Here is a 24,590-nt window from a genome sequence, read left to right on the forward strand (position 1 = left end):
TTTGTTAAGATTTCTTTAATCAAAACATTCATTCAGATAGAGAGGCCGGCTGCATATTTTGGCATCGCTACCAAGGGGAGCAGGGATGGGGCTGGGGTGGGGAGGGAGGCCTTGGGGGAGGGGTTGGGGTTGCTGGTACTTACTTTTTTTTTTTTTTTTCTCTCCTAAGTGCTTGGAAAGCAACTATTTAACTGGTGTGGAAAAACAAATAGAAAACATACATGGAGGTCATGACTTCTCAGGGATTTGTTGAAAGTCTTTTTTAACAGGGATAAACCTATCGCCCCCCCAAGCTGTTTTTGAGATGCGTGGCCCATCCCTGTCGCCTTTCTGCTTTTATTTTTTTCCTTCTGTTATTATTTTTTTTTAAACTTGCTTTTTCAACCCTAAAGTGTGGGAGGAGAAGGTAAAACCAGGCAGGGCATGCGGCTGTCGTTTGGCCAGGTGCGACCTGGGAGAACAGCCATGGCAAGGGGGCGTTTGGGGCTCCCAGGAAGGGTCTCCACGCAGGTGTGGTGGGGCTGAAGCTGTAGGACACAGGCGTCCGGACTTCTGTGCCACCTGCAGAGCTGTTTTTTAAAAGTATCATGCACTACCCATAGAGACTTCACTAGCTTTCAACCAGCTTTCCCCCTCCACGTCTTCTGTTTGTAATTTTCCTCTGTTTACCAATTTGGATGCTTCAGTGGCTCATAGACCTGAGCTGGCCAATTTGAAACTCAAAGACCTCTGTTTTCACACTCAAGTTGCTGTGCCATACTGGGACTTTCTTTCCTTCCTCACTTCCCTTCAAGTAAAAAGCATTTTTGCCTTTCCACCCCCCTCTCCAGCATCATCCAGATATTTTCTGTGGGTTTCTGATGCCCTACAATATTGGCTTTGTGAGAGATGACCCTTCTCCTCCTCTTCATGGCTATTTCCAGGGAGAAGGGTGCAGGCAGGCTGCCAGGGCCACTCGCCTTCTGCCTCTTTCCTCTGAGGCAGCAGACAGAGGAAACAACGCCTTGGAAAAGAGCAGTTGGGCTCATTGGCATGGGGGTGTGAGACACCCCAACGTCAGCCTCTGCCCTGGGAGCCTGAATTCCCCCTGCGGGATGGGAATGGGCGTCCTTATCCATGCAGCACGATAGGAGGTCTTCAGCTCAGAGAGGATTAGACATGCCTAAGTGGAGCAGAAGTGCTGGAAACTGCAACAACGCATCCCGGTTGCGGTGAATCAGAGCCAGAAAATAGTTCAGGGTTCATAAGCCCCTCTCCGTTAGGACACTGGTTCTCAAGACCACAATTTCCACCAAGGGACAGCTGGCTGCCCTTTGCCTTGCAGTTTTTCATGGCTGTTCCTGGCTTTAGGAGCTTTGGGACCCTACAGACTCCTGCTAAGCCAAGGGACGTGATGGAAAATCTGTTCCTGCTGTGGAAATGCCGAGTTGGTCCAAACCCCAGCAGCGCTTCCCGAAGGGCTCGGTGGCACGGGGACGGCTGTGGCCGGGCAGGGTGGCTGGTGGGCGAGTGTGGGTGGTGGAATTGCGACTGGGGTTTTGACGTGTGCTCAAAACTTGCGGTTCTCCGTCTGCTGTGAGAATTGTCCCTGGGGAACTGCTCCTCTTTCTGCAAAGGGGTGGGAAGAAAACTGGATGAACACAGGCTTGGGATGTGTTTCTGGGACTTCAGATCAGTCTGAATCTGTATCCGAGTTTGGTGTCAGGGTATGCTCTGATTAAACCATTTTAGCAGCACTAAATCCACTAAATTGACATAATTATCCTGACTGCGACCTGCAAAATGTGCTGGATGTGCCTGTAATATATTCTCAAGTCCCATGTTAGGTAGATGTTTGCCCTGGGAAAGGGAAAAAAGTGATGCAACTGACTTACCCTGAACATCAAAGACTCACTTAAAGTCCACTCAGGCTTCTAATGTATTGCTTTAAATTTTGGTGCTTAGAAGAAAGCAATAATGGGTTAATCACAATGTTCTTGAACTGGACACCATTTTGCAGAACTCCTTCCTGGCTTCCCTTTTCCATAACAATCTGAAGCTCATCTTCTTGGTACCTGCCAGTTTGGGGCTAAATCAGATTAACCTCCTCCTTGGCCAGTGAAGGTCTCCGTCAGGATGGAAACTCAGGAGCGCTGGTTAGTCCAGTCAGCAGCAGCATTCATCTCTGCAGCAGCCACGTCCTCCTCGTGGAGATGCTTGCTCTTGAGGCCCATTCGCTTTGCACTATTTGAATCCTTTGTATCAGAGGCTGCAGTAAGTGGATATTGCTCTCCCAGATGCCAGAAAGGTCCATAAATCATAGGGAAACAGGTGTCTTCCAAGCCCAGAGCAGTATATTTTGCAGCACTGCCGTAAAAACCACAATGCCCTGTCAAGGCTGGTTAACGGGAGGGTATCCTCCCCTCATAAACGAATGATAACTCGAGCTCAGATGTCAGCCTCTGACCCAAGGAGGGCTGGTGTGAATTTAGGGCCGTTCAGTTTGTCAGAGGAGCTGGCGGGTTTCGGGATGCTGCTTTGGCTCCCTGGCAGCCCCTGTAAGCCCCGCTGTCAGCTCTTGAGATCCTTATCTTGCGTAGCGCTGTCGACCATATAAAAGTTCCTGACCTGCGTGGTACAGGGGAAATCCCTCAAAGCATGATCCCTTACTTGTCTTCTGGCCTCTGCCCACGTAAAGCTCATAAACTAGAAGACTAATAAAGAGAAAGCAATCTTTATCATGTTTTTAAAAAAAAAAAAAAAATTAATGCGGTCGGTGTGATCTGGGAACAACTCCCTGCTAACAACTGGAGATAAGGATTACTAGCACGGAGGCCAAGCCCTCCTGTCGGGGAAAGATGGATGGGGTTTGTACGGAGGTGCTGGACTGGAACTCGGGAAGCTGATGGCCAACTCTTCGCCTTGCCATAGACATGACCCTGGGTGTGCCTCCTCCTGTTTTCTCTATTTAGCCTGCAAACACTCTGGGGATAGAAGGAGAAATAAAGCATTTTTATTGTTAAGAGATTCCCTTGCAAGGATCAGTGATGATTCTGTACTTGCGACAGTCTGGAGTTTGGACATTGCACAGGGGGTGAGGCTGGAAAGCCATTAGTTATCTGCTGATTAGGAAACAGTGGGAGAGAGGAGTCTCAGAAGCCAAAAGGGTTGACCAAGACATAGGAAGATAATGGCAGGAAAGATTTCCCATGGCAAGGGTTGGCTTCCCATTTGCCTATCTCAGCTTCCTCTTCTCCATCTGCAGGTAGACTTACAGTTGAAGACCACCTCTGCCTGCACGCAGGCAAGAAAGCGCACACAGCCCTTTATTCTAATGCTGGTAGTACTGGTTTTTCATTGACATAATCTTACAATTTGAACGCACGTTCCAGGCTAGCATCACTGGAACAGAACAAGACTAAAAAAGGTTATCAGAGGATTGGGAAATGTAGCGTTATTGGGGTAGGAACGATAACGCTGTTCCTCCACATCTGATTGTGATTTGATGCTGGACGGAATCTAGAGCAGTTCCACCGTAGCCAATAGATCCGAAGCAGGGGAAAAAAAAAATTAACTAAAGTTGATGGTGCTTATATGTGTCCAAAAAAAATTATTTGCAGATATATACTCACAAGTCTGGCATCGGGCCTCTGCCCAGAAAATTTGTCCAAATATTAAAAAATAGTAAATAAGAAAACGTACTTAAATATAGTCCAGTGTTTATGAATTTTTGGCTGAACTTTGGCAGCAAGCCCTAAATGTGATAAAAGACTCTGCACCAATATATTTTGCTTTTCTCTTTTTTTTTTTTTTTTCCCCATTTCTCTCTCTCTGTCTCTATTGACAAAGCAGACAGCATAGCATAGATCTTGAGATATGGCTGAAGCATTTTTCTAAGCTAAAGAATGTTGCTAGCTCTTATGCTAATGATTGCAGCAGAATCCCAACCTCCTTCCACAAAGTATTTGTGGGAAGAGGGGTTACCGCTGAGCATCGTCTTGGACTTTGGATCTTCCTTTGGGTCCTTCAACAGCTAGATTCAGCCAGTGCCTTGTGTGTAACATCCGTTCTCAAGTTGGAAAGCCTTGCTGTCCCCATTTTACAGATGGACTTTTGAGAGACAGGAGGAATAAAGCCAAATGCTTCAAAGATACTTAGTGGAGGTTAAGTGCTGAGTTCCCTTTGAAGGTCTAAACCCGAATGACAAGCTTGTGATCATGCGAGAGATTTGTGTTGCCCATGGGAACAGAACCATTTTTTCAGGGTAGTGTCATAACCACTCCACAATCCTTCCTCTTTCTTCTTCCTAAAGCTCCCACTGACTTCAAAGGTGAAGAATTATGGCCCGCATCCCACAGCACTGTGAGCTCGGACGTGTGCGCAGAGCCTTACCCACACATATATTCCATCAGGGATACTGACTCAAGTAAAATTACACAGGCAGCGTGGAGGGGAAGAAATTTCTGCAAGACTGGGACTTAACTTCTTTTTTCTTCTCATATTCTCTTCCTTTAACCTCAAAAACGTAACTAAGAAACAGGCAGGTTGTGCCTAATGACTGAGTTTGGGGTCCATCTATACTGTCCATAGGAACGCCATAACCCAAAGTAAATAGGAATAGAAAAAAGAAAGAGTTCTAGCTGATTCAGTCAAACAAAATATTTTTTCTTTTGAAGACCTCTGAATGAAACATATTATTGAGTTTCCATGGGAAATATGTGGATAGTGTGCGTATGAGTTGGTTGGAGTCTCAGAAAGCTGCACGGCTCGCAGAGACTGGACAGGAATAATCTATTTCTCTCTTGGCGTGTATCCACTACAAAGCGAGCGCGCCCCAGGTGATGGGTAGCACTGTGTTTTCCTGCTGACCAACTGCTGGTCTCCTAGATGAACAGCAAATTCAGAACTCAGGATTTTTCAACAGTCACATCATCCACCCCGCTGTACATTTCAATACTAGTAGCAGTATTCAGCTGTTATCAGGAGGTCGGTCCCTAACCCACAGGCACAGGAAACGTCTCATCCATTCACTCTCAGTTCAAAACAGCAAACACCCATCATTAAAATGTTGAAATTATTTTTCATACTGACTGGAAACAAAAATATTCGATAAAGTGGAAGAGGAAGGTGCACCCCTCTGGTGCATTGTTTAGTCCATCCTTTTAAAACAACAGATTTTCTTTTTTCAAAAAAAACACAAACCTTAAATCCTGGCTGCAGTTAACAGCTTCCTAATTGCATGCGACTGTTTCTTGACTTCCTGATCCCTGTCTGGTGGTTAGGAATCCAAAGGGTTTCTAAAATCAACAGGAGCAGCTGCCTCCTTGAAGCCAGGCATGGTGTATGTCACCGACTGTGGAAAGGATCTGCGATACAGGGAGGAGCAGAGGTGATTAATGGGGCCAGTGTCGTAGCTCAGAGTGTGGTTGCACTACTGTGTACGGGCACACTTACTTCCATCATTTATCTTCTGTCCTCTGCCACACACACGCAGAAACATACGCACGTGTTTTATTTTTGCCAGTGATGGAGCAGTTATTAGAAATACAGGAATGCACAAGGTGCAGCAGGACCGGTAGCTGATGATGTGCCTCTAGAGGTGATGCTTTCCTTTGTCTTGTTCCTTGGGCAAGCATGAGAAATGCTGACAAAACCCAGCCCTTGGTTTTAAATTTATCTCTCTGCCATTGGCAAACTCTTTCCCACAGAAGAGAAAGGAGGAGAAAAAAAAAAAAAAAGCCAAGTAAATTGATGCATTTTGTGGATGGTATTTTAGGTTAGGTAAGGAGGGGGAAAAAAATGAGTTGAATGTGGACGTAGGGTTGCAAGTGATGGAGTTGCACAAGCTGAAGGAAGGTGTATGCCTTCTTGGCAAAGATCATCTTGCCCAAGGTCTGAACACGTCTTCTGTCCTTGGGCCATCCGGACCTCCAGCATCAGAGCTTTCCCTTGGCTGGAGTGGGATGCCAGAGCCATTCAATCCCCCAGCACTGATGCTCCCACTTTGGGTAAGAGCAGGTTGTCCTCACAAGCAACGCCGTACCTTGCTTTGCCCCAGAGCATCACAGGTGATTCGAGACCAGGTCCCATCAGTTCCCGGCCTTCACTTCCCTTCAGCCAGAAGCGGGGAAGAAGAGGCTTCTCTTATGTGGGTGTTGAGCCTTCAGATGTTCTCAAAAAATTTCACCTTCTGTTTCAGCCTCCGAAGGCTTCTGGCTCAGCTACATCAACCCATTAAACACAGAGCCTCGGTACAGAGGAGATGCAAAGGCTTTTGATATCTACTTGGACCGACTGATTTACAGCTGTGTGTTGCAGAGGTCATTGCAAGTGTAAAATGGCTACTCATTGCTCAGACGTTATTCCTACAATAAAAATCTCTCCCTGCCTTTCACCAGGAATTGAAGCCACGACATCCTTTGCTGCCGTAGCCAGCGGCATTTTACCCCTCCGACGCCAGCAGGCTGCTCCTGCGTCCCTTTGAGACAAACGCACGTTCTCGCCAGACATCAAGGCAGCTTCCGTGTGTATTGACAGGAAACTGGTGTCTGCAATAGGTCTGGCTTCAAGGGACTGTTATTATTTGTTGAGTGCTGGCAGAGGGCTAAACTGAGAACAAGGTGCAAAGTTCTTGCATGCTCTGAGGAGTTCACAAGATACGCTGACAAAGCCAAGCCATGCTGGAAAGCCCGGAGGAAGGAATGACTCAGGGTAATGCGGTTGAACCCTTAAGGAGGGATGTGCTGTGAGAATTACAGTGATTTGGCAAAGCAGGTTGTGAAGTCGTAATGTTTGGAAAATCAAAGGTCCACCTGGTCCACGTGGACCAATGGGCTAGGGCAGGTCACTGTTGGCAGCAGATGAACTCCAGCCTCACGGGATGCCCCAGCTCAGGAGATGCGGTGCCCGTTTCTGTCTCACCCAGCTGGGTACAACCTGTGGTGGGAATTCAGAGCAAGGCCTAGACTTGTCCTTCTGCATAATGCATGGTGAGAAATCTCTGCTACTCTGTCCCCCACGCATTCGGAGAGCTGCAATGAAAAAGCTTTAAGGAGAGCCACTGGGAAGATGGAAATTAGTTCATTCCCTAAGAGCTGCTGAAAGCTTTTGGAGGCGCGATATGAGTGAAGAGGGTGGGAAGAGAGAAAAATTGTCATAAAATCATGTGGCCAAATGGGAAGGTAAGAGGTGGTCTGAGAAATGGAGACTAAACGCAAGTTTTAGAAAACGAGTACAGGAATTTGGTATAGTAGAAAACCAGAGAAAAAATTAACCAAAATAACAGTGTCCTTGCATCAAGTATTTCAGCACAGTGAGTGAGGGATGTTCCCCGTATGGGCTGATCAGGCAATAGCATTACCACCGGCACAGATTAACACTGGAAATCCTGGCAGCTTTACATGTACCCGGGGACTCAGAAATCTCAATCTGGGGTTTGCAGCTTAAGCTGCTTTCCAGTGGTGAGGCACAGAAAATTGACTGAAGGTGCCTGGGTCCTCTTAGCGGTCGTCAAACACTGTCCACCTACAGCACTTCTCACTACAGGGCCCGTGGGCTCCCAAGCCCTCATGGTAGACCTTGGACCACCATGTCAAGGTACCATGTCAGGACCATCATGTCAAAACAAGCTGCCTGTCCTAATAACCAGAGACTTCTGGATTGTCTGTCTGCTATAGCTTTGGTCCCATCTCATTCCTGGTTCTGCTGCCCTGATTTGAATGGTCCTTGGGGTTTCCACTTTTCTTCTGTGCCTATGAACGCAAAAATGGGGACTGAAGGAGCTGGTCTTGTGGAAATCCTTTCCGCTCCCTGGAAATATCAGGAACTTTCCAGGGATTTACGTGCTGCAATGCATGGTCTTCTCTGGTGAGATCCAATAGCATCTAAAGCTGGAAGAAAGATGTGGGAGTTTACCCTGTTTACATCTTCCTACGTCTGGATTTGCTAAACTTTCCTGCCTTTTTAACAGTTAGGTTATTAAAAAGGAGCATATACAAGCCAAATCTTGCAGTCCTTACTCAAGTTCACGGTGACCTTGTCTGAGAACAGATTACAGGACTTGTTCTGGTATTAAATAGCCAATGAACTACGTTGAACAAGCACAGAGTAAAGGTTTTAGAAAGTCACCCGAATGTAGCACCTAGAACTACATTCTGATGAATGAACAGAGAAAAGTCAAAATCAACTTCAGTTTCATTTAGTAAAATACTAGTTTAATTTCCAAAAAACCCTGTGTGTTAAATGGTGATTTGTTTTTCCTTTGTAGAGTTCCTAGCAACCTCACAAACTCCCATCCTGCAGTGTTGGGGTTTTTTTCTATGATAGTGATGCTCAGGTGGTTTAAATAAGGCTAGATTAAAACATCCCGTGTTTTGGGCTTTACTTAACCACTGTCACCTGAGCTTCTATCTCTCTCTCTCCATTTCAGGTCCCTAATTTCATCAACACAACCCTCCCGCCCCACGAGCAGGTGACGGCTCAGGAGATAGACAGCTACTTCAGACAGGAGCTCATCTACAAGAGGAATGAGAGGATGGGGAAGAGAGTGATGGCGCTTCTAAGGGAGAACACAGACAAGAGTTTCTTCTTTGCCTTTGGAGCAGGTATGGCATGAATTTCTCTGTTTTAATCGGTTATTGTGATTTGGAAGTAAAGTGGTTTGAGCGCTTCAGGATTTTGTCTCTGGTCCTGCAGGAAGATTTCTCAGGGGACTTATCTTTGAAGAAGAAAGGCTTTTCTTTGTCTAAACCTGCTCCTGAGATGTAGTGAGTTGGTGTAAGAAGTGGGTTGCTGTCTATCAGATAGATAGTAGAAATGTAAAGCTCTTCGTGCTTTTCACGCAGTTGTGTTTGTTCCCTTCCCAGCCCAGCCCATGGGGTGCTTGGGTCATGTTTGCACCCTGGTTGTGTTTGTGGCTGCAGGTGTAGGAGATGGGTGAAGTGCCTTTGCGTTTGCAAGCCCCGGCACTGGTGGCAGCGACTGCGGGAATACGACAACCCTTGCTGTGGCGTAGGCACGCGTGCGTGGCTCGGGGTGCTGGCCTGGGGTTTCGAACCTTTGGGGGTTGCTGTAGTTAGGCTTTCTTGATGGCTGATTTAGCTGCTTCGGTGGTGTGTGTCCGTACAGACTGGCTGGTTTTTGAATGAGCATATGAGTCATGTGTGTAGCTAAATACCAGCGTTTTAAATCACTAAGTAAAAATCCATTGCGTCCCTCTGCCTATTTAAATTTTCTCTGTGCAGTCTGCGGAACAAAGATATCTACAGTACTTCTGTGAGTCTGTGACAGTACGTGCTACTGTCCTTTTTCTCCCCTTTTCCCCCGCTCCCTCCCCCCCTCCTTTCCAATGGAATTCACATTTCTGTGTGATAAGAGTATAAATAATAACTGTTCAGGCCCCAGTTCAGCAGAGTCCTGAGCACCGGCTTAAGTGGCTCTTTGAGCTCCCTCGACTTCAAGGCAGCCCCAGATTGTCGTGCCGAGAACCGATCCGCTCCTCCTGCTCCCCCTCCTTGACAATTCCTCATTTTTGACAGAACTTTGCTTCTCATCCCATGGCTCTTGCTATGAACTTTGGCAACAACTTGCCTTTCACTACTCACTTCAGTGGGAATTTTGATTAAAGACTGCGGGGTTTAGCAGAGATACATGCATTTTGATGTATTTATTTTTTGAGTGTATCCAGGCTGAATTTTCCCAAGCTCATTTAATCTCAGGCTTGCCTGATATTTCTGTCCGAGGAGTTTTGCTTAACTGTTTTTACAGTAGGAAAATGTATCATGGTCATTCATAATTGGACAGGGATTCATAAAGACCAGCTTGTTGAACCTATGGAGCAAGGTCTATCAGAGATTATTGAACATGATGGTTTTGATGTGGTCTCTGGTTTTGGAAGTCTCTTAGCCGGTATATGCTGGAGCTGGGAGGACAGACTGGACATCATTGCCCGCTGTACATGCTCTTCCTGGGCATCTGTTACAGACCACGGCTTGAAGCAGGACCTTGGACTAGGTGGGTCGTGGATCCGATCCACTGCAGTTATTTGTATGTGCAGATAACAGAAACGAAATTAAGCAAATGGTTACTAATTACACATTGGTTTCCATAGAAAGTCATGTCTGAGTTGTGGAAGGTTTGAGCTTTCATTCCTCGTCCCTATCAGAGAAGGGGAAGCTACCTACCTGAAGCTCCGGGGCAGCACCGCTTGGGAAAGCTGGCTCATAAAGACCAAGTCCCATTTTGTCCTTTGCTCCCTGTTTTTGGTGCTGTTGAAAACAGCCTTTGCTGCTGGGTTATTTCTTTTTCCCATCACCAACTGTAAGGAGACAGAGCAGACGCGTGCAGCAGGGTTTATTGAAAACTGGGGTGCGGGAGACGCCGAGGCAAACTTTTTGTTTTGGGTGCTTTGTTCCAGCATCCATCCCTTCGGCCTTTCTCACTGAAGCGGGCCATCCCTGCAGGCCGTCCCCACTTTAAGTACAATTAATTCCTCCTTTCTTCTCCAGGGTGCTTTTTTCCTTCATGCAGTAAGTACTGAGAAATTTATTAATTTTTCAATGCCAAAACTTTTATGTGGCCAAAGTGCAAGCAAGTTCATTTTCTCATATGATTCAAATCCAGTTTTTCTCCTGAAGGTTTTTGTTGGTTTGGTATTTTTTCAGGCACTGAATTACAAGAGTGGCTTTTTTTGATACATTTTTTTATTTTGCATTCTTAAATCTATTATATCTATTTCTTGAATTTTGAGGGGGTTTTTTGGTATGTCATGAATTCAAATTGTTTTCGAAAACCTTGAGGGTTTGGTTTTGCTTTGAATAAAACTGAAGGCTGTTTTTGATGAAAGTTGAGGCTTTCACATATTCCCATGAATTCTGAAGTGCGAAATTTTAGGAATGCACCTTTGGTTAGGACAGGCACAATGGAGTCTGCAGGAGTCCGTTTGCTCTCAGAAGAGTGCAAGTTATTTCGCTTCAGTGAAGATCCTGTATATTTCAGACTGACATGATAGAGAGGAAATAATTTGAAAAAAAATATTCTGAATAATATATTCCAAAAAGTATTGTTCTTATGCTAAGCATGATCTCTGCATTAAACCATTCATTTTGAGGGTATTGGAACTAATGAATGAATAATAATTTAATTACGTATGTATATTATGAATTGGTTTCCAAATTTCGTAATCGCCATCATAATTTCTGGGAAGGGAAGAATGGAATAAAACTGTGCTGGCAAATAAAATGAGGACAATAAATATTTTCCTAAATAGGAAAATAAGCCTGTTATGAGAAAAGCACCTTGGAAAAACTTCACCAAATGCAATGTTACGGACCCGGGCTGCTGTAAGAGGGATTCCCAAACCCTGCACGATGATTCATTTGGACGTGGTGGCCTCCTGTAACTCACAGGTATAACTGGAGCTTGGGGACAACCTCCCACCCTGAAAAGAGCCCTCCCGAGGCAGAGCCCCACATGGTTCCCCTGGTGGCCTCACCGTGGGGAGCCATACCTTCTGGAAACTGCTGTCGTTAGGTTTACCTGGCTTTTGCGCAGCAGCATGTAGCAATTGAAGCTCTGTTGCTTTGTCAGGGCACCATCCTCAGCTTGATTTAAGATCCCAGTGCCATGGATGGGTAGTTAGTAGTGTCTAACGCTGCATTAGTTTAATGAGCTTGACTAAGCCAGGAGACACGATGCAGACGTCTTTGCAAATGACAGTCTGGTTCGGTTCAGCGTATCCTTCTCAATGACTGCAGCAGCAAGATGTTTTATAGACCCCTTCCTCCAGGAGTATGTACTGTTGTTTAGAACAAAAAAAAAAAAAAAGAACCTCAAAACCACACACAGGGGTCACCATGACCAAAAGCAGTAGTTTACAGGATGAAAGTCACGGCTGGCTTCAGTTGTCAAACAAGACAATGATCTGGCTGCCCGGTGGTGCAGGAGCCCAGCCCTACTGCGCTTGTGGTTGGAGCTGGAGGATGCCGGTGTCCGTCAGCAGAAAGCGTGGTTGGCGTCGTGGGTTTGGACTGGCGGAAATCCCTTCTGGGTTGAAATAGGGTAGAGTGTCCCCATAACAAAAAATTTCCTTTCCAATCAGAAAAACCATAGCTTATCCAGCGTAAGCTGAATTCCCGCCTGGCTGGATGAGAGCACGTGGGTGGTGGGAGACGTAGTGACTCCTCTTGCCAGACCCAAATAAAGGCCTTAAGCCTTCACCTAAGGCAAGGTCCTGTGCTTTTATCCCACCTGGTCTGGCTGGTCAGGTCACCGCTGCAAACATCCCCACTGGTTTTGGGTGGAAAAGGATGAAACCCAAGGAAAGGCGCAAGAAATAAGAATTGCGTGGAAATCAGTGCAGAGTGCCACTCAGGTACAGCAAAAGTCACCCCGGGAAAAGCACTGCTGTTTTGTTGAAGAATACTTATTTCCTAGTGAAGCTGTGGCTGTCGGGCTGTTTGGAATATAGCAGGCAATTCATTTAGTTGTCTGTGCAACCCTACATGTTCATGGTCTGGTTATTAGCTATTTTGTGTATGGAATTTTTTACCCTCCTCTTCCTACCTTGCTTTTAAATGAAGGCTGACCAAAGTCAGCTGGAAGTTTTGGGTGTTTTTTTTTTTTTCAGTAGAAAACTGGGCATTTAGGGAAACAGAATTTTTCTGTTTGCTTCTGAAAAAGCAAGTCCGCTTCTTGCAGACGTCGATCAAAACCCCAAGCGTTTGAGTGTCATCGTTTTTTTTCCTCTGTAAACCGGGATTCCCAGTTAAACTCTTTTGTTATGTGCCGTTTGGAGCTGAGCCCCAAAGACCTTGTGGTAGAAGAGGTGGTTCAGTCTGGTCCATAAGTGAGCACGAGGGTATGAAACATCGAACAGACAAGTCCTGAGAACGAAGGATTGGTGAGGGGACAGGCATTTGAATATCCAAGCAAGCTGAGATAAAACAGTTTTTAGATCCACAAAGTGAAGCAAAGCATTTTTATGCTGTTGAAAAATCTTAATTTCCTTTTTTGTTTCAGTTAGAGGTATTAAAATAATTACACATTTCTAAATGGAGCTCTTCAGTTTACTGCCATTATTAAAAATAAAAAGTAGATTTTTTCAATAGATTCCCCCTTCCTTGCCTTCTGTGACATTATTTGCAATTTAAATGCATTGGAGCAGTTCAGACTTCCAATTTACTCCTCTATAAAACACATAGAAGTGAAAATAGCCATTTATTCTTTCTACTTTAATTTCTTTCTCCTCTCCAAGAAAAATACAATCTTTGGGTAAAATGGGACCAGGGTCTATACCCAGCTCTGTACACTTCATTCTTCTCCTGCCAGGGTTTACCGTATTCAGACTTAATGTGAAAATCTCACCATACCGATATTCACAGTAACTACACTCCAGTAATGAAACGGCATTTATTGTTTGTGCAGTGAGATGATATTTTTTCAGGTAACAGGCATGGTAATTTTTCCCTTTGAGTGAATAAAGGTAGCAAAGTAGAGTACTTTCAAGTAAAATCTTGAGGTTTTCTTGGTTTTTGTGTTTTGAAAATCCATCCGGGGTTGCTAGGAATTATTGATCCGTAATAACAGTGAAGCGCCTCAGACCTGATATATACAGGCAATTTATAAACGTCCGTTTACAGTCCAGGAAGGGAGACGCAGCCAAGAGCATATGGGCTGTTAAAAAGAGTTAATATTTTGGCAACTAAGACTGCACACATGAAGTCGATGTTTAAGCAGAAAAAAAAAAAAAAATCACTCTGGTTTATTTCATTTTTATGGGCGAATAATTTTTGAGTAACACTTATGATAACAGATGGATAAATTTATGTCTGCACTTGATTTGAACGATAATTTCCTTAGGATGTTTTACTTACTTGCATTTCTTTCTTTCTCTCTTTTATGAGAGCTGTCAGTTTTGTATCTGAGAGCTGGATTTACTGCTTCAGAAATTCGGATGCTGCTCTAGTTCACGATGTTTATTAGCAGCCAAATCAGTAGGCTTTAAGACAGTGTGTTTGGTTACTTTTAAAAAAAAAAAAAAAATATCATGGAGAATATTATTTTAGTGCTGAGGGAAAGCTGAAGTGCAAGTGCCAAAGCAGCTCCCACGGCAAGAAGGGGATCAAACTGTCTCTGGACCACAGTCCTGCAGTGAAGGAAAGCACATGTTTTTCCCACCCCACCAGGTCCAAGCAGCCCCCTGCATCTGCGAGGCTGGAGAAGACCCAGGCTGTTGGCCATGGTGTGGTGGAAGCCAGAGGGGGCTGGTGGCCACAGCCCCTGGTGAAGTTGGTGTGTATTAACAGGGATCGATGCGCATGAAAGTGGGACATCTTCTGATCAGGTGTAGGCTTAGATGGCTGAGATTAGGTACCTAATGTTGATGGATTAGGTTTAACTTCCTGAGATGTTCTGCAAGAAAAAAAGATACAGGCTTTGTCGTAGATATCTGTGTGTTCCCATGAAAACAGAGGAATTTCTCCCAGAGCAGGAAGAGCAAAACTAGTATTATTTTTTTTGATCGTTTCTATCCTCAGAACAGGTGAATTCCCTCCTCATCCTGCAGAGTTTTCCCAGCCAGCATTGAGTGGCAGCATCATCAGTAATGGTTCTGATAATCATAAATTAAAATGTTAACGATAATCATAGAATCATAGAATAGTTTGGGTTGGATTTGAGTTTTAAAGGTCATTTACTCCAACTTCCCAAAGAATAATGCTACATGTTGTTTCCAAAGTCTTTTGTAAATGTTATCGGGTGGTTCTTCGTAATGGGACTCGGAGAAGTGATTTGCACTGTGTTTTCACTAGGGAAAGAGAATTGTGCAACTTGTCTATAGGATGGGGTTGGTGTGAGAGCACAGTGAGAATATAAAATCTCCCCTTCCTAGTCCTCAGCTGCAGCTCTTTCCCTTTTGTCCTCTCTACAGAGGATTCTCAAGGGAAGTTTCAGCACATGTCCTTTTAGATACTGGAGATACCAAAGGGAGGAACAGGGTCACCCTTCACCCGCTGGAGTGAGTAGGGAGTGACAGACATCTCCAAGGTGACCCAGGTCTTGCGTGGTCTTGACCACTGCTGAGATGTGCTTATTTTTCTACAAAAACTGCAGAGGGCCTGGGGAGGTACCCAGATGATGTAGCTGTCTTGAACATGCTTCATCCACACCTAAAAAGGTGACCACAACTGAGATGGAACATGATGGCTGTTGAATTTGGGTAGGGGGAGGTGGAGGTGGGAGATTTTATTTTTTTTGTTACTGGAAACCATATTTCTACTTAGTAGTTCAGGAAAGGAAGTGATGGATACTATACGCAGCATAAACACAAGTAATTAAAATCCAGAGAACCTTTGTGAAAGCCGTTAGCACCTGCCACCAGATCTGGCGGTCAGGTTCACATATGTTACTTGAAAGTGGTTTGTTTTTTTTTTCAAAAGGGAAATGCCTCGAGGCCGCCATCCAACTGCACACTGAGGACTCGGGATTTACAGGTGTTGAATATGCAAATAGCTGTTTTTTCACTCCCAGCTGATGCAATGTCGAGAGCAAATTGGGCACGAGGTTCCCAGCAGCACAACAGTGGGTGTAACTCACTCAGCCTGGCATCGGAAGTCTGGTCCTCCGTCTTCCAGAGTTGTGTAGCTCTTCCCTATTTCTATTCTTCGTCTTGGATCCTCTGTAAAACATAAAAGAAAAAAAAAGGAGGAGGGGAAAAGAAAAAAGAAAAAACACTTGCAGGCTGGAATATAAAGAGACTTTATCCCCCGGGTCAGGCATCCTGGTCCAACACTGATTAGTGGTGCTACTGACATCACTAGCACAGTTCATCAACGGGTTGTCTCAGTGGAGCAAGAAGTTGGCGACCAGGAGATTGAACTTGGCGAGCCTACAAACGACAAGAACAGGGTGAATTAACAGTTTGCAGATGCTAGAATTCCCTTTGCTCATGTTTATTTGGGCATCCAGATGCTTATAGTGAGGTCGGCCTGTTTTTGTGTATAGACTTCTTTTACTATTCGGTTTTAAGGCAAAGTATCACTTTGCTTTTAAAAATATACTTGAATGCTAATTTCGACCAAAGCCATGTAATTGATTCATTTAAAAGTCTGCATTAAACAGGCAATGCCTGATTCTCTTTTCAGGCACTCTGTTGTAAATCAGGAGATACCCCACTGGGGAAAAGCTTGTTCCAAGTGCAAATCCAGCCTGTAGCCTTCTAAAATAAAAATAAAATTTAAAAAAAAAAAAAAAGGGGGCGGGGGTAACTTTTTTTTTAATGTACATTGATCTTGTATCATATGGAGGTTTGGAAGCCTCAGAATATTTCCTTTTCACCTGAGGCTGAAATCCGCAAAGAGAGAGCGCCTGAGTTAGAGAGGCCAAAATAAACCTGCTTGCACTTGCCCTGTTGTGGAAAGGGAACCACCGTTCTGAAGGCTGATTCCTGTAATTCCGATTTAAGAGAAACTCCTGTTGTATAACGAGATATTAATTGTAGAAACACAATATAGCCTGTGCAATGGTGAGAGATATCTTGAGGCTGCTGTCACCTGTACCAACGAAGGAAGGCCGGAGACGTAGGAAGAGAAAGGATGGATTCATGTAGTTGGCCTTACACTTTGCTTTTTCTCCTGGTGTGTCACCGCCTAAACTGCTGAGGGAAGCTGGACAAGCCCTGGACAGCCTTTGGTCCGGTGGAGAATTCGTGGCGCTCAGCAGGGAGTTTGCCTGGCCGCTTCTCCCCGTCGCTTTCGTCATTGCTCCACTCGCGCAGGGTACAGCCCCAAACCCAGGCCTTTATGTTTGCTGGCTGCAGGTATTCAAGTAAATGTTAAAAGCAAATAAAATGGGCCTTGCAAACCGCAGTGTATACATTTACCATCTCTGGTGTAATTCTTCCCATGATGAATAGGGAAAGTTGCCTGCACGCAGTAGGACTTTGGTTTAAAGAAACGCATACGTTAATGTCAGCTCCTCTGAGTCCCTGACATTTTCATATCGTATTTATTATTACGCCTGTGCCAAGTTCTACTGTATAAGTCTAATTCTGCCTGCCTGTTCTCAAAGAAAAGAAAACTATATTGGCCCCTCCTGTCCTATAACACAGAGATTTTGGCTATGCCCTTGCTGTATTTCTCTTCAACATTTGCGATGTAAAAATGTAGACATAATTCAGGAAATTTTCTCTTTTCAGAACTGCAAAGAATCATGAGAGATTTACACCCAGGCTTAAGAACTCTGCTGAACAGGAATGGGCTTAAACATGGGCTGAAATACTCTTTCACCCACACACACATGCGAGAACGTGCTGTGGATCCGCAGGCCACCCTGCAAGCTCTCAGGAGACCAGGCAGAGGTCCCATATAACTCTAGATTTCACAACGAGGGTGTTGAAATCAATATATGGATGCCAGACAATTCATCACTTTCTATCCCAAAAGTGTCTCATCAGAAAACTCCCAACCAGCTTTAACAGCACTATTGGGAAGACTTTAAAAGGGCGATATGGAGAACCCCAAGACTTGCGGTGTTTCTCTAATGCTGAGGTTTCTGTGGGATGCTCGTGTGAAAAAGCAAACAGGATACAAATTGCAAAGGATCCGAGGACCGTGTCTCAGCTGGGATACCTCTGTGTGCTACCTGCAGCGATTAAAGTGTCTCCACACCCAAGTGTACTTCCAGTCACCGATACGTGTCTTTGTCCCAAAGCAAAAGGAAATTTGGCTACTCGGTTTGCTTATACTCGGAGCCCCATATGCTAGGACAAAACCTTCATTAACGTTTCACACTAATGTGAGTTGATGGGGTTGACATGGGCTCGTGTTCCTTTCTGCTGCCCCTCCTGCCTGAGTCCTTACCTCCGGTGGAGGAGCAGGGATGTCCCAAGGCATCCTAGACCACCAGAGCTGTATCCCCTGCAGCTTCCCTGTCAGAGCCTCAGGCTATTAGAGGAGGAGCTGGGAAGGGAATTTAGTAGAGCAAGGAACCAGTTTGTACTGCTTACGTTGTTGGTTTCTTACAGGTTCAGGCCATTTCTGACCAGTTCTAGGGCCAAGTTGCAGGAGGACAGTGTATGGAGAAGAACCAGCGGTCTTCTCGGTGGATTGGAAAGACAGGGCATGACTGCTGGCTAGAGTTAGTTGTTTTGCAAAAGTAGATGTGAAATCGAAAGCCTTAAAAAGCCTGGCTGTAAATTATGTGGATTTCTTGAGGATTTTTACTGGTATGGAAACTGGGACTGGAAATCTCATTAAACTGGGCGTTCTTGTGAGAGTTCCAGGTTTTTTTGGTCATGGTTATGCCAGGAATACCGTCAGAGCGAACTTGCTGAGAAAGGATTTATGGATTTGGGATCAGATCCTATTCTCGCTGAATTAATGGTAGTTCTGCAACTGACATCAAGGTGACTGGCATGTGCACCTGGATGAGACAACATTTATGTGTCATTCCAGTTCTTTAATCTAGGCTGCTACTTTCACATTACTGGAAAACATCAGTGCCCTCTTTATAAACCTGTTAAATCTCAGTTCCATTGTTATTTTCTCTGGTAGATCAGAAGAGACGTGTCAAGGAAAAGAAAACGTGTGCGCTATATACCTCTGCCCAAAAAAATATTTAAGTATCAGAAATGTAAAGTGAAGATAGAATTACTTAGAGAGGCAGAAGGGAAATAATTAGAGCTCCAGCCAGCAATAAAAAAAGATGTCATAAACTTTAGTTATTCACCTCTCGTAGACATTCAAAACACAAACTCTGCCACTGTTCACCCGTTTTATTGAGGCCTGCAAAAAGCAGCAGAGGTCTGATGGACAAAATTGCTTTGATGGCAACTGAAACTGGGCTCAAACCCATGTCCAGTAGCTAAGCTGCCACCTGAAATTGGAGTAAGTTTGGGTTGATGCCTGAGTCTCGGCTCCCTTTCTGCTCTGTGCAGTAGACCTAATGAAACCTTGAGTCTGGACTTGACTGATGGGGAGTGAGAAGCAACTCCAATCCGTGGAAAATGTCGCTGTTTCAAACTGGTTTTAAAAAAAGATTAGTAACAAAATTTGAAAATGTGGGAATTCTTAGCAAATACGGAGAACACTGGTACTGGGGTGCTGCTTTTGGCAGAAGCTCCAGAGCTGTTGCTGCTGGAAGCCCACAGGTCACCAGCTTAGAGGTAGCCCCAGAGGTCTAGCTCTTGGTGGACCAGTTTGCTAAAGAGTTCTGAACTGAAACATGGCGAAAGTTCAGAACTATCAGGCTTTACTCCTATTGACTTCCAGGCAGACAGTGGCAAAGGGGAGGCAGATGTATTAGCGAAAGCCAGGTGAATCCATTGTGGGACTTCTGTTTTTTCAAGAGGTATTCAATCAAATGCTTTAATTTTGATTAGACTGTTATTCGTCAACTGAAAATTACTCTGCCAGAGAACTTCCAAACACCTTTTTTTATCTAGACACAACTTTTTGGTGGAGTTCAGCTTTGTATCTGTCACTGGCAGAAAAGTGAAATCTCCATTATTTTCCTGGAATAATTTTGTAGGACTGAAACCCATGTGACTTGTATCTAAAATAAATAACTTGAGTATTTTAGTATTTTTCTGTACTGTATTATGGGAAATACCTTAAATACTGAGGTTTGCGAACTTCTAAAAATTGTATTTATACACTGAAGGTAATTGGAGAGAAAAATCAAATGCCACCACTGGGTTAACTCCATATGAAATTTGGCACCGGCTTTCAGTATTTGTACAGAATTCACATTCACTTTGTGTTTTTCCTTGAGGTGTTTGAGGTACAGCAAAACTGCCGTGAGGTTCTTATCACTTAGCGATCTGGTCTGGTTCCAGTTGAAAATTTTGCAGTACCTCTCCCTGGGAGGATTGTTTTAAAAGGAACAGAAATCTGCCAAAGAAATAAAGACTTCATTATTGACATCAATGCTATTTTTAATCTGGTTTCCTAAGGAAATGAGGTTTAAGCGATCACGGTGTTTGTGAGTATGTGTGTGTGTATATAGGTGTGTGCGAATATGTCTTTCCCCCTTGTAAATATTTCATCTGTTGGCTGATTATAACCAAACTTGACAGGTGGCTAGAGTCTCCAAGATAATAAGTTCTTGCATGCTTCATGAAAATAAGTGATTGCATACAAGGAAAAGAAATTCATAGTGCTCATCCACTGAAAGAGCACAGCATGAGCTCAGCTTTTATGAGATCTCAGGAAATCCCTATGGGAGAGGGAGGTGAGGCACATCTCCGCAGGCAACTGCCCTTTATTGGTTCCTCTGCATGCAGGAGGATGTGGTGTGCAGTCCATGTATCAATCATGGCATGGTTTGACCAGAGCAATGAGGTTTAGGGTAAATAGTTATTATCTAGAGTATCTCAGGAGCCACATATTACCTCTGGGCTGCCTTCTAATGAGGTGTTCATTCTCAAGGCCAGAGCAATACCAGGGAGCAGGTTTGTAAATGTGACCGAGGCATGGCTCCAGGATTCTCTATAAACCTAATGAGTCGTGGGCACGCAAACTGTGCAACCTCACTACTGCTAATTGGCCAAGTGTGCCATCAACCATGGCCAAAAATGTTCTTAAGTAGCCAAGGGGTGAAAAGACTATCAGAAACTCTTATGAGTCCAGGAGGCAGCCTGGGGCAGCATTCCTGTGTGCAGAGTTGAGGAACGCTTTCCCCAGACTGAAGGTCATTCCCACGAGAACTGAAACAGCTCACTGGCAATGGGGAACAAAATTAGGAAACGCAAAAAAAAAAAAAAAAAGAGCAAATTATGACGTGGAGGAAATTTAGTTTTGCAACATTAGCTTATCAGACAAGGGGATGGCTGTCACTTTAGCAGTTGGAGAAGATGCTCAGAAAATGTTGTGATGAGGACAGCACTTGAAACCTTTCCAGAGCAAAATACAGATGGGGATCAGAAAAGCCAAGCCAGAGTTAGTTCTTAATTTTTATTTTTGTTTTTCCTTGAGATTGAAAATTATGTACCTAGTATCTTGGTAACAGTGATAACTGTTGGGGTGGGATTCTCCCTCTTGAACTGTAGGTGTCTGAAAGTTCAGTGTATCTTATGGGTAAGATCATCAGGTTCCTTGCAAACCCCCAGAGAACAAATCCTCCCACTTATCTCAGATGCATATTTTGAGATGGAAGGAATTGCCCTCTGGAGACATCTTCTTACTGACTACAGAGGAAACCTAGTAAACTGGCCTCCAACAGATGCCTGACTTTCAGATGAGTGGGATTAATTGAACCCTGAGAGCAGGAGTCAAGAATTCAGGGTGTTTTGTCCTTACCTCTACCTGACCTCGAGCAAGCTGCTCAGTGTACAAAGAGCTGAGCGATGTTTTGCGTTGCTGCCTGTGGCAGAGCCTTATTAGTCCTGAAGAAGAATTGCAAGTAGAAGACTGATGCAGGACTGCTTTCCATCTTGCCTTGGAGAACATCTTGGTGTGGACTCTAGGGGGGAAAAAAAAAAGCCCTTTGCCACCAGCTCTGGGTGGGAGAGGGAGACCTGTAACCCGCAGTGCACAACTGTTGCATCCTATCATGATATGGTTGAAGCCCAAGGTTGGCCAACCATTTTCTTTACCTGTGAGCCCTAGCGCTCAGAGCAAACTCTCTGTCTTTGCGATTGCACAGAAGAGATGGATTCAGAGGCACAGAAACGTAAAGCATTTCCATCTTTCCTCACCTCTTGGCTTCAGGGAGAGAAAGCTACTTTGGTGCAAGCACAGTCGTTCATCGGCCTGGTCTGCCTGGAGGCGTGTAAAGGAAACGGAGCCGCTGACGAGAGAGCAAGCTCTCGTTTCTGTTCATCAAGGACGGTTATCCCTTTTGCAAGGGAAGAAGGACGCAATCAAAACAAAACAAATGTTTTGATGTATGATGTGTCTGATCTATTTTTTTTTCCACTGTTCTTTTAAAGCAGAAACCAGGCTAAATGCTGAAGTGCTGTCAACGAGGAGCGATTCAAACCTGGAGACCCGTTGAAACGGCTTTCTGATAGAACTTGTCTTTTTGCATGCAAGACTTGGGCGGGGGGGGAAATAGGAAGGTGTGTGGGTGGGTTTTTTTGTTTTGTTTTGGTTTTTTTTAGTATTACAGAGAGACTCACCAGACAGTCTCCCCTGTGGGGCCACTCGCGGAGTCTGTGGTATTTATTCAGCATCTCCCTGAGACACCAGCATCTTGGAAGTTGTCTTCCTGAATTTACATTCCCAGTTCAATCATCTCCCACACAATAAAAGCTCCAGTCTTGGCTTGCCTTTAACTTCTGCTCTGCGCAGCGCCCCCATCAAAAGGGAGCCCTTCCTCCTAGCGGTTTTGTTTTCCTTAATACCTGCCAATCACCCCGCTCGCCTTTGCCCAAAGTTTGTTGTCTTTGCAGTTGGTCACAGCGTGAGCTACCAAAAACCTCGCTGAGCTTGACGGGGTATTCTGTTAGCCTAACCCTAACACACGATCTTCCACCTCCCCGGCACACAAAGGGCCTTTTCACCGGCCCACCGCAGCTCGAAGATTTCATTTCATGTGTTACAATTAATCTGTATTTATTGCCACTTATCTTAAATGGCTAACAATATCAAGAGTTTAAGAAGTGCTTTTAATGTCAAACTGGGTCAATTAAAACTCTACTTAAAATATTTGCAAAACTTCTAGCCTGAAAGTTGCCCCCTCAGTCTGCTGTTAACCAAAATGTTTTAAATAAATACACGCAGCTTGAGGAGACTGACATTTGGTAAAATTCCCCTTGATGTTTTACTAGAATCCAGGATTAATTTCCTTACTCCCGCATTCGCTCGCTTTTTTTATAAAAAGAGAAAAATGAATAATATTTTAGGTGCCTATAAATATTTGAAAGGTTGCTTCAGTCAATTAAAAAATCTCAGGACATAGCCTCAAAACTTTTAAGGCCAGAAGAGACCATTAGATTGATCAGTCTGATCTCCTGGAATTTCATCCTGTTCTTCCGTGGACCCCAAGAGCGTGTTTAACTCTGAGCTTCAAACCGTGGGCCACAAGTAACAGTTTTATTTCTTTTAAACTCTTGTAGTGTTGTATGTGGGCACAGGAAATAAAGTACTAGAATGTAAGATGCTAAAAAGTTAAATAACAAAAGAGCAGCTTTTACTTGTGCATGTCGAGTTTTGCTGGAGCTTGAAGGCAGCTGGAGGAATCCCCTTTTTCCTCTTCCAGAAAAACCCACGGTTTTGCCCTGAATTTTTTTTTTTTAAAGCTCCGTTTGCAGGATGGGCTTAACAAATTATGTGAAATAAGTGCTGGTGTACTGCCCGTGAGAATGCTGAACCCTGATGTTGTTCAGCCAAGGTTGCACCATGTTAGGATGGTGACACGGAGAGGTCCAAAGAGGGACCCGCAGGTAGGGCTTAGTTGTGTTGGATGCAGTAGATGCACAGAGTAAGTGAGATCCCAGGCTGGAGGAATTAACTACCTAAGCTTAAAGCCTGTCCACATGGAACTATTTGGACTTTAAGCTCCGATCCTCAAACACTTACACTTTCCACGAGCAGTGACATTAATGAAGCTTGGTTTCCTATGGTTTTAGGTCGTTTGCTTGGATTCCCAGCAGTCTAATAAGGTTTGAACTGTAGCTGAGGCATTTCTGTTAATTAGGGCATTCGTATTATCCTTATGGGTCTCCGATGTCCCTAATAAGGCTCACCCTGCAACTTTTCTTTCCGCAGGAGAGATCGGCGAGTCTCTATCCAGCCATCTGTTTTCATAAAATACGTAAGAAAGGACTGTCTTGGAGACAGCTACTCTTCTGTCTAATAGATTTGAAATTTGCCCATGGGTTCAGAATATTTCAGGGGAGATCACAAAAACAAAAGCATATGTACAAAGGGACAGCAGGATCCTGTAAGCCTCGTGTTCTTTGGAAACAAGGTTAAAATGAAGTTGTCATATTTATGCAGTGTAAATATTGCACAACTTCAGGACACCAAATGGTTTTGATCATTTCTTTAGTCATTTCTTCTTGTAGAATATTTAATTAAACACATCTGGCGTTCTCAAATGATCTGTAAGTCCATTTTTATAGGTTAGAGATGGAAACACATCTTGAAGAATTGCTTTTGTGTAAGAAATAACAGGAAAAAAATTTTTTGCTGCTTGCCATCCATAAAAAAGTGTGTGGTTTTTGTCAATTTGGAGGAAAGCTATTGTTCTTTCGTATCAGTGTTCTAATGAATGCAAAGATATTGGCTTGTGGAATGTGCTTTTATTGCTCATTAGTTGCTGTCCTATTTGTTACTCTGTGTGGTTTTAATCTTAATCACTGTATCAAGAAGCCAAGTGATGCTGATGACTAATTGCATCCCAAGAATGGCAAATAGCACAAAGCTGACAGCTTGCAAACAAGTCATAGACTGTTCACATAAACTGTTTTTATTTATTTTTTTTTTAATGCTTGTGAGCAGGAATACTGCAAGTTTCCCATTACTGCTTTTCATCCTCAGATTACGGAGTCCCGTCAGCCTGGTTTCAGACGTGTGGCACAGAGCCCCGATTCATTTATATTCTCCTCTTTAGATCTGACAAAAATGTGTCTCTTGAAAAGGTCAGGTTTGAGATCTTTTTCAAGACCTGTG

The 24,590-nt window shown here is 44.2% G+C and overlaps 1 protein-coding gene across 1 annotated transcript in view; it reads left to right on the forward strand.

The window, feature by feature from the left end:
* TRABD2B (TraB domain containing 2B) overlaps positions 1 to 24,590 on the forward strand; it is a 302,432-nt gene that overhangs the window by 171,078 nt on the left and 106,764 nt on the right. Inside the window, exon 4 of the mRNA XM_063344883.1 lies at positions 8,408 to 8,582. Coding sequence (XP_063200953.1) covers positions 8,408 to 8,582 — 175 coding nt within the window. The remainder of the gene's footprint in view (positions 1 to 8,407; positions 8,583 to 24,590) is intronic.

Source organism: Chroicocephalus ridibundus, chromosome 8, assembly GCF_963924245.1.
Source record: "Chroicocephalus ridibundus chromosome 8, bChrRid1.1, whole genome shotgun sequence".
Taxonomy (NCBI): Eukaryota; Metazoa; Chordata; class Aves; order Charadriiformes; family Laridae; genus Chroicocephalus; species Chroicocephalus ridibundus.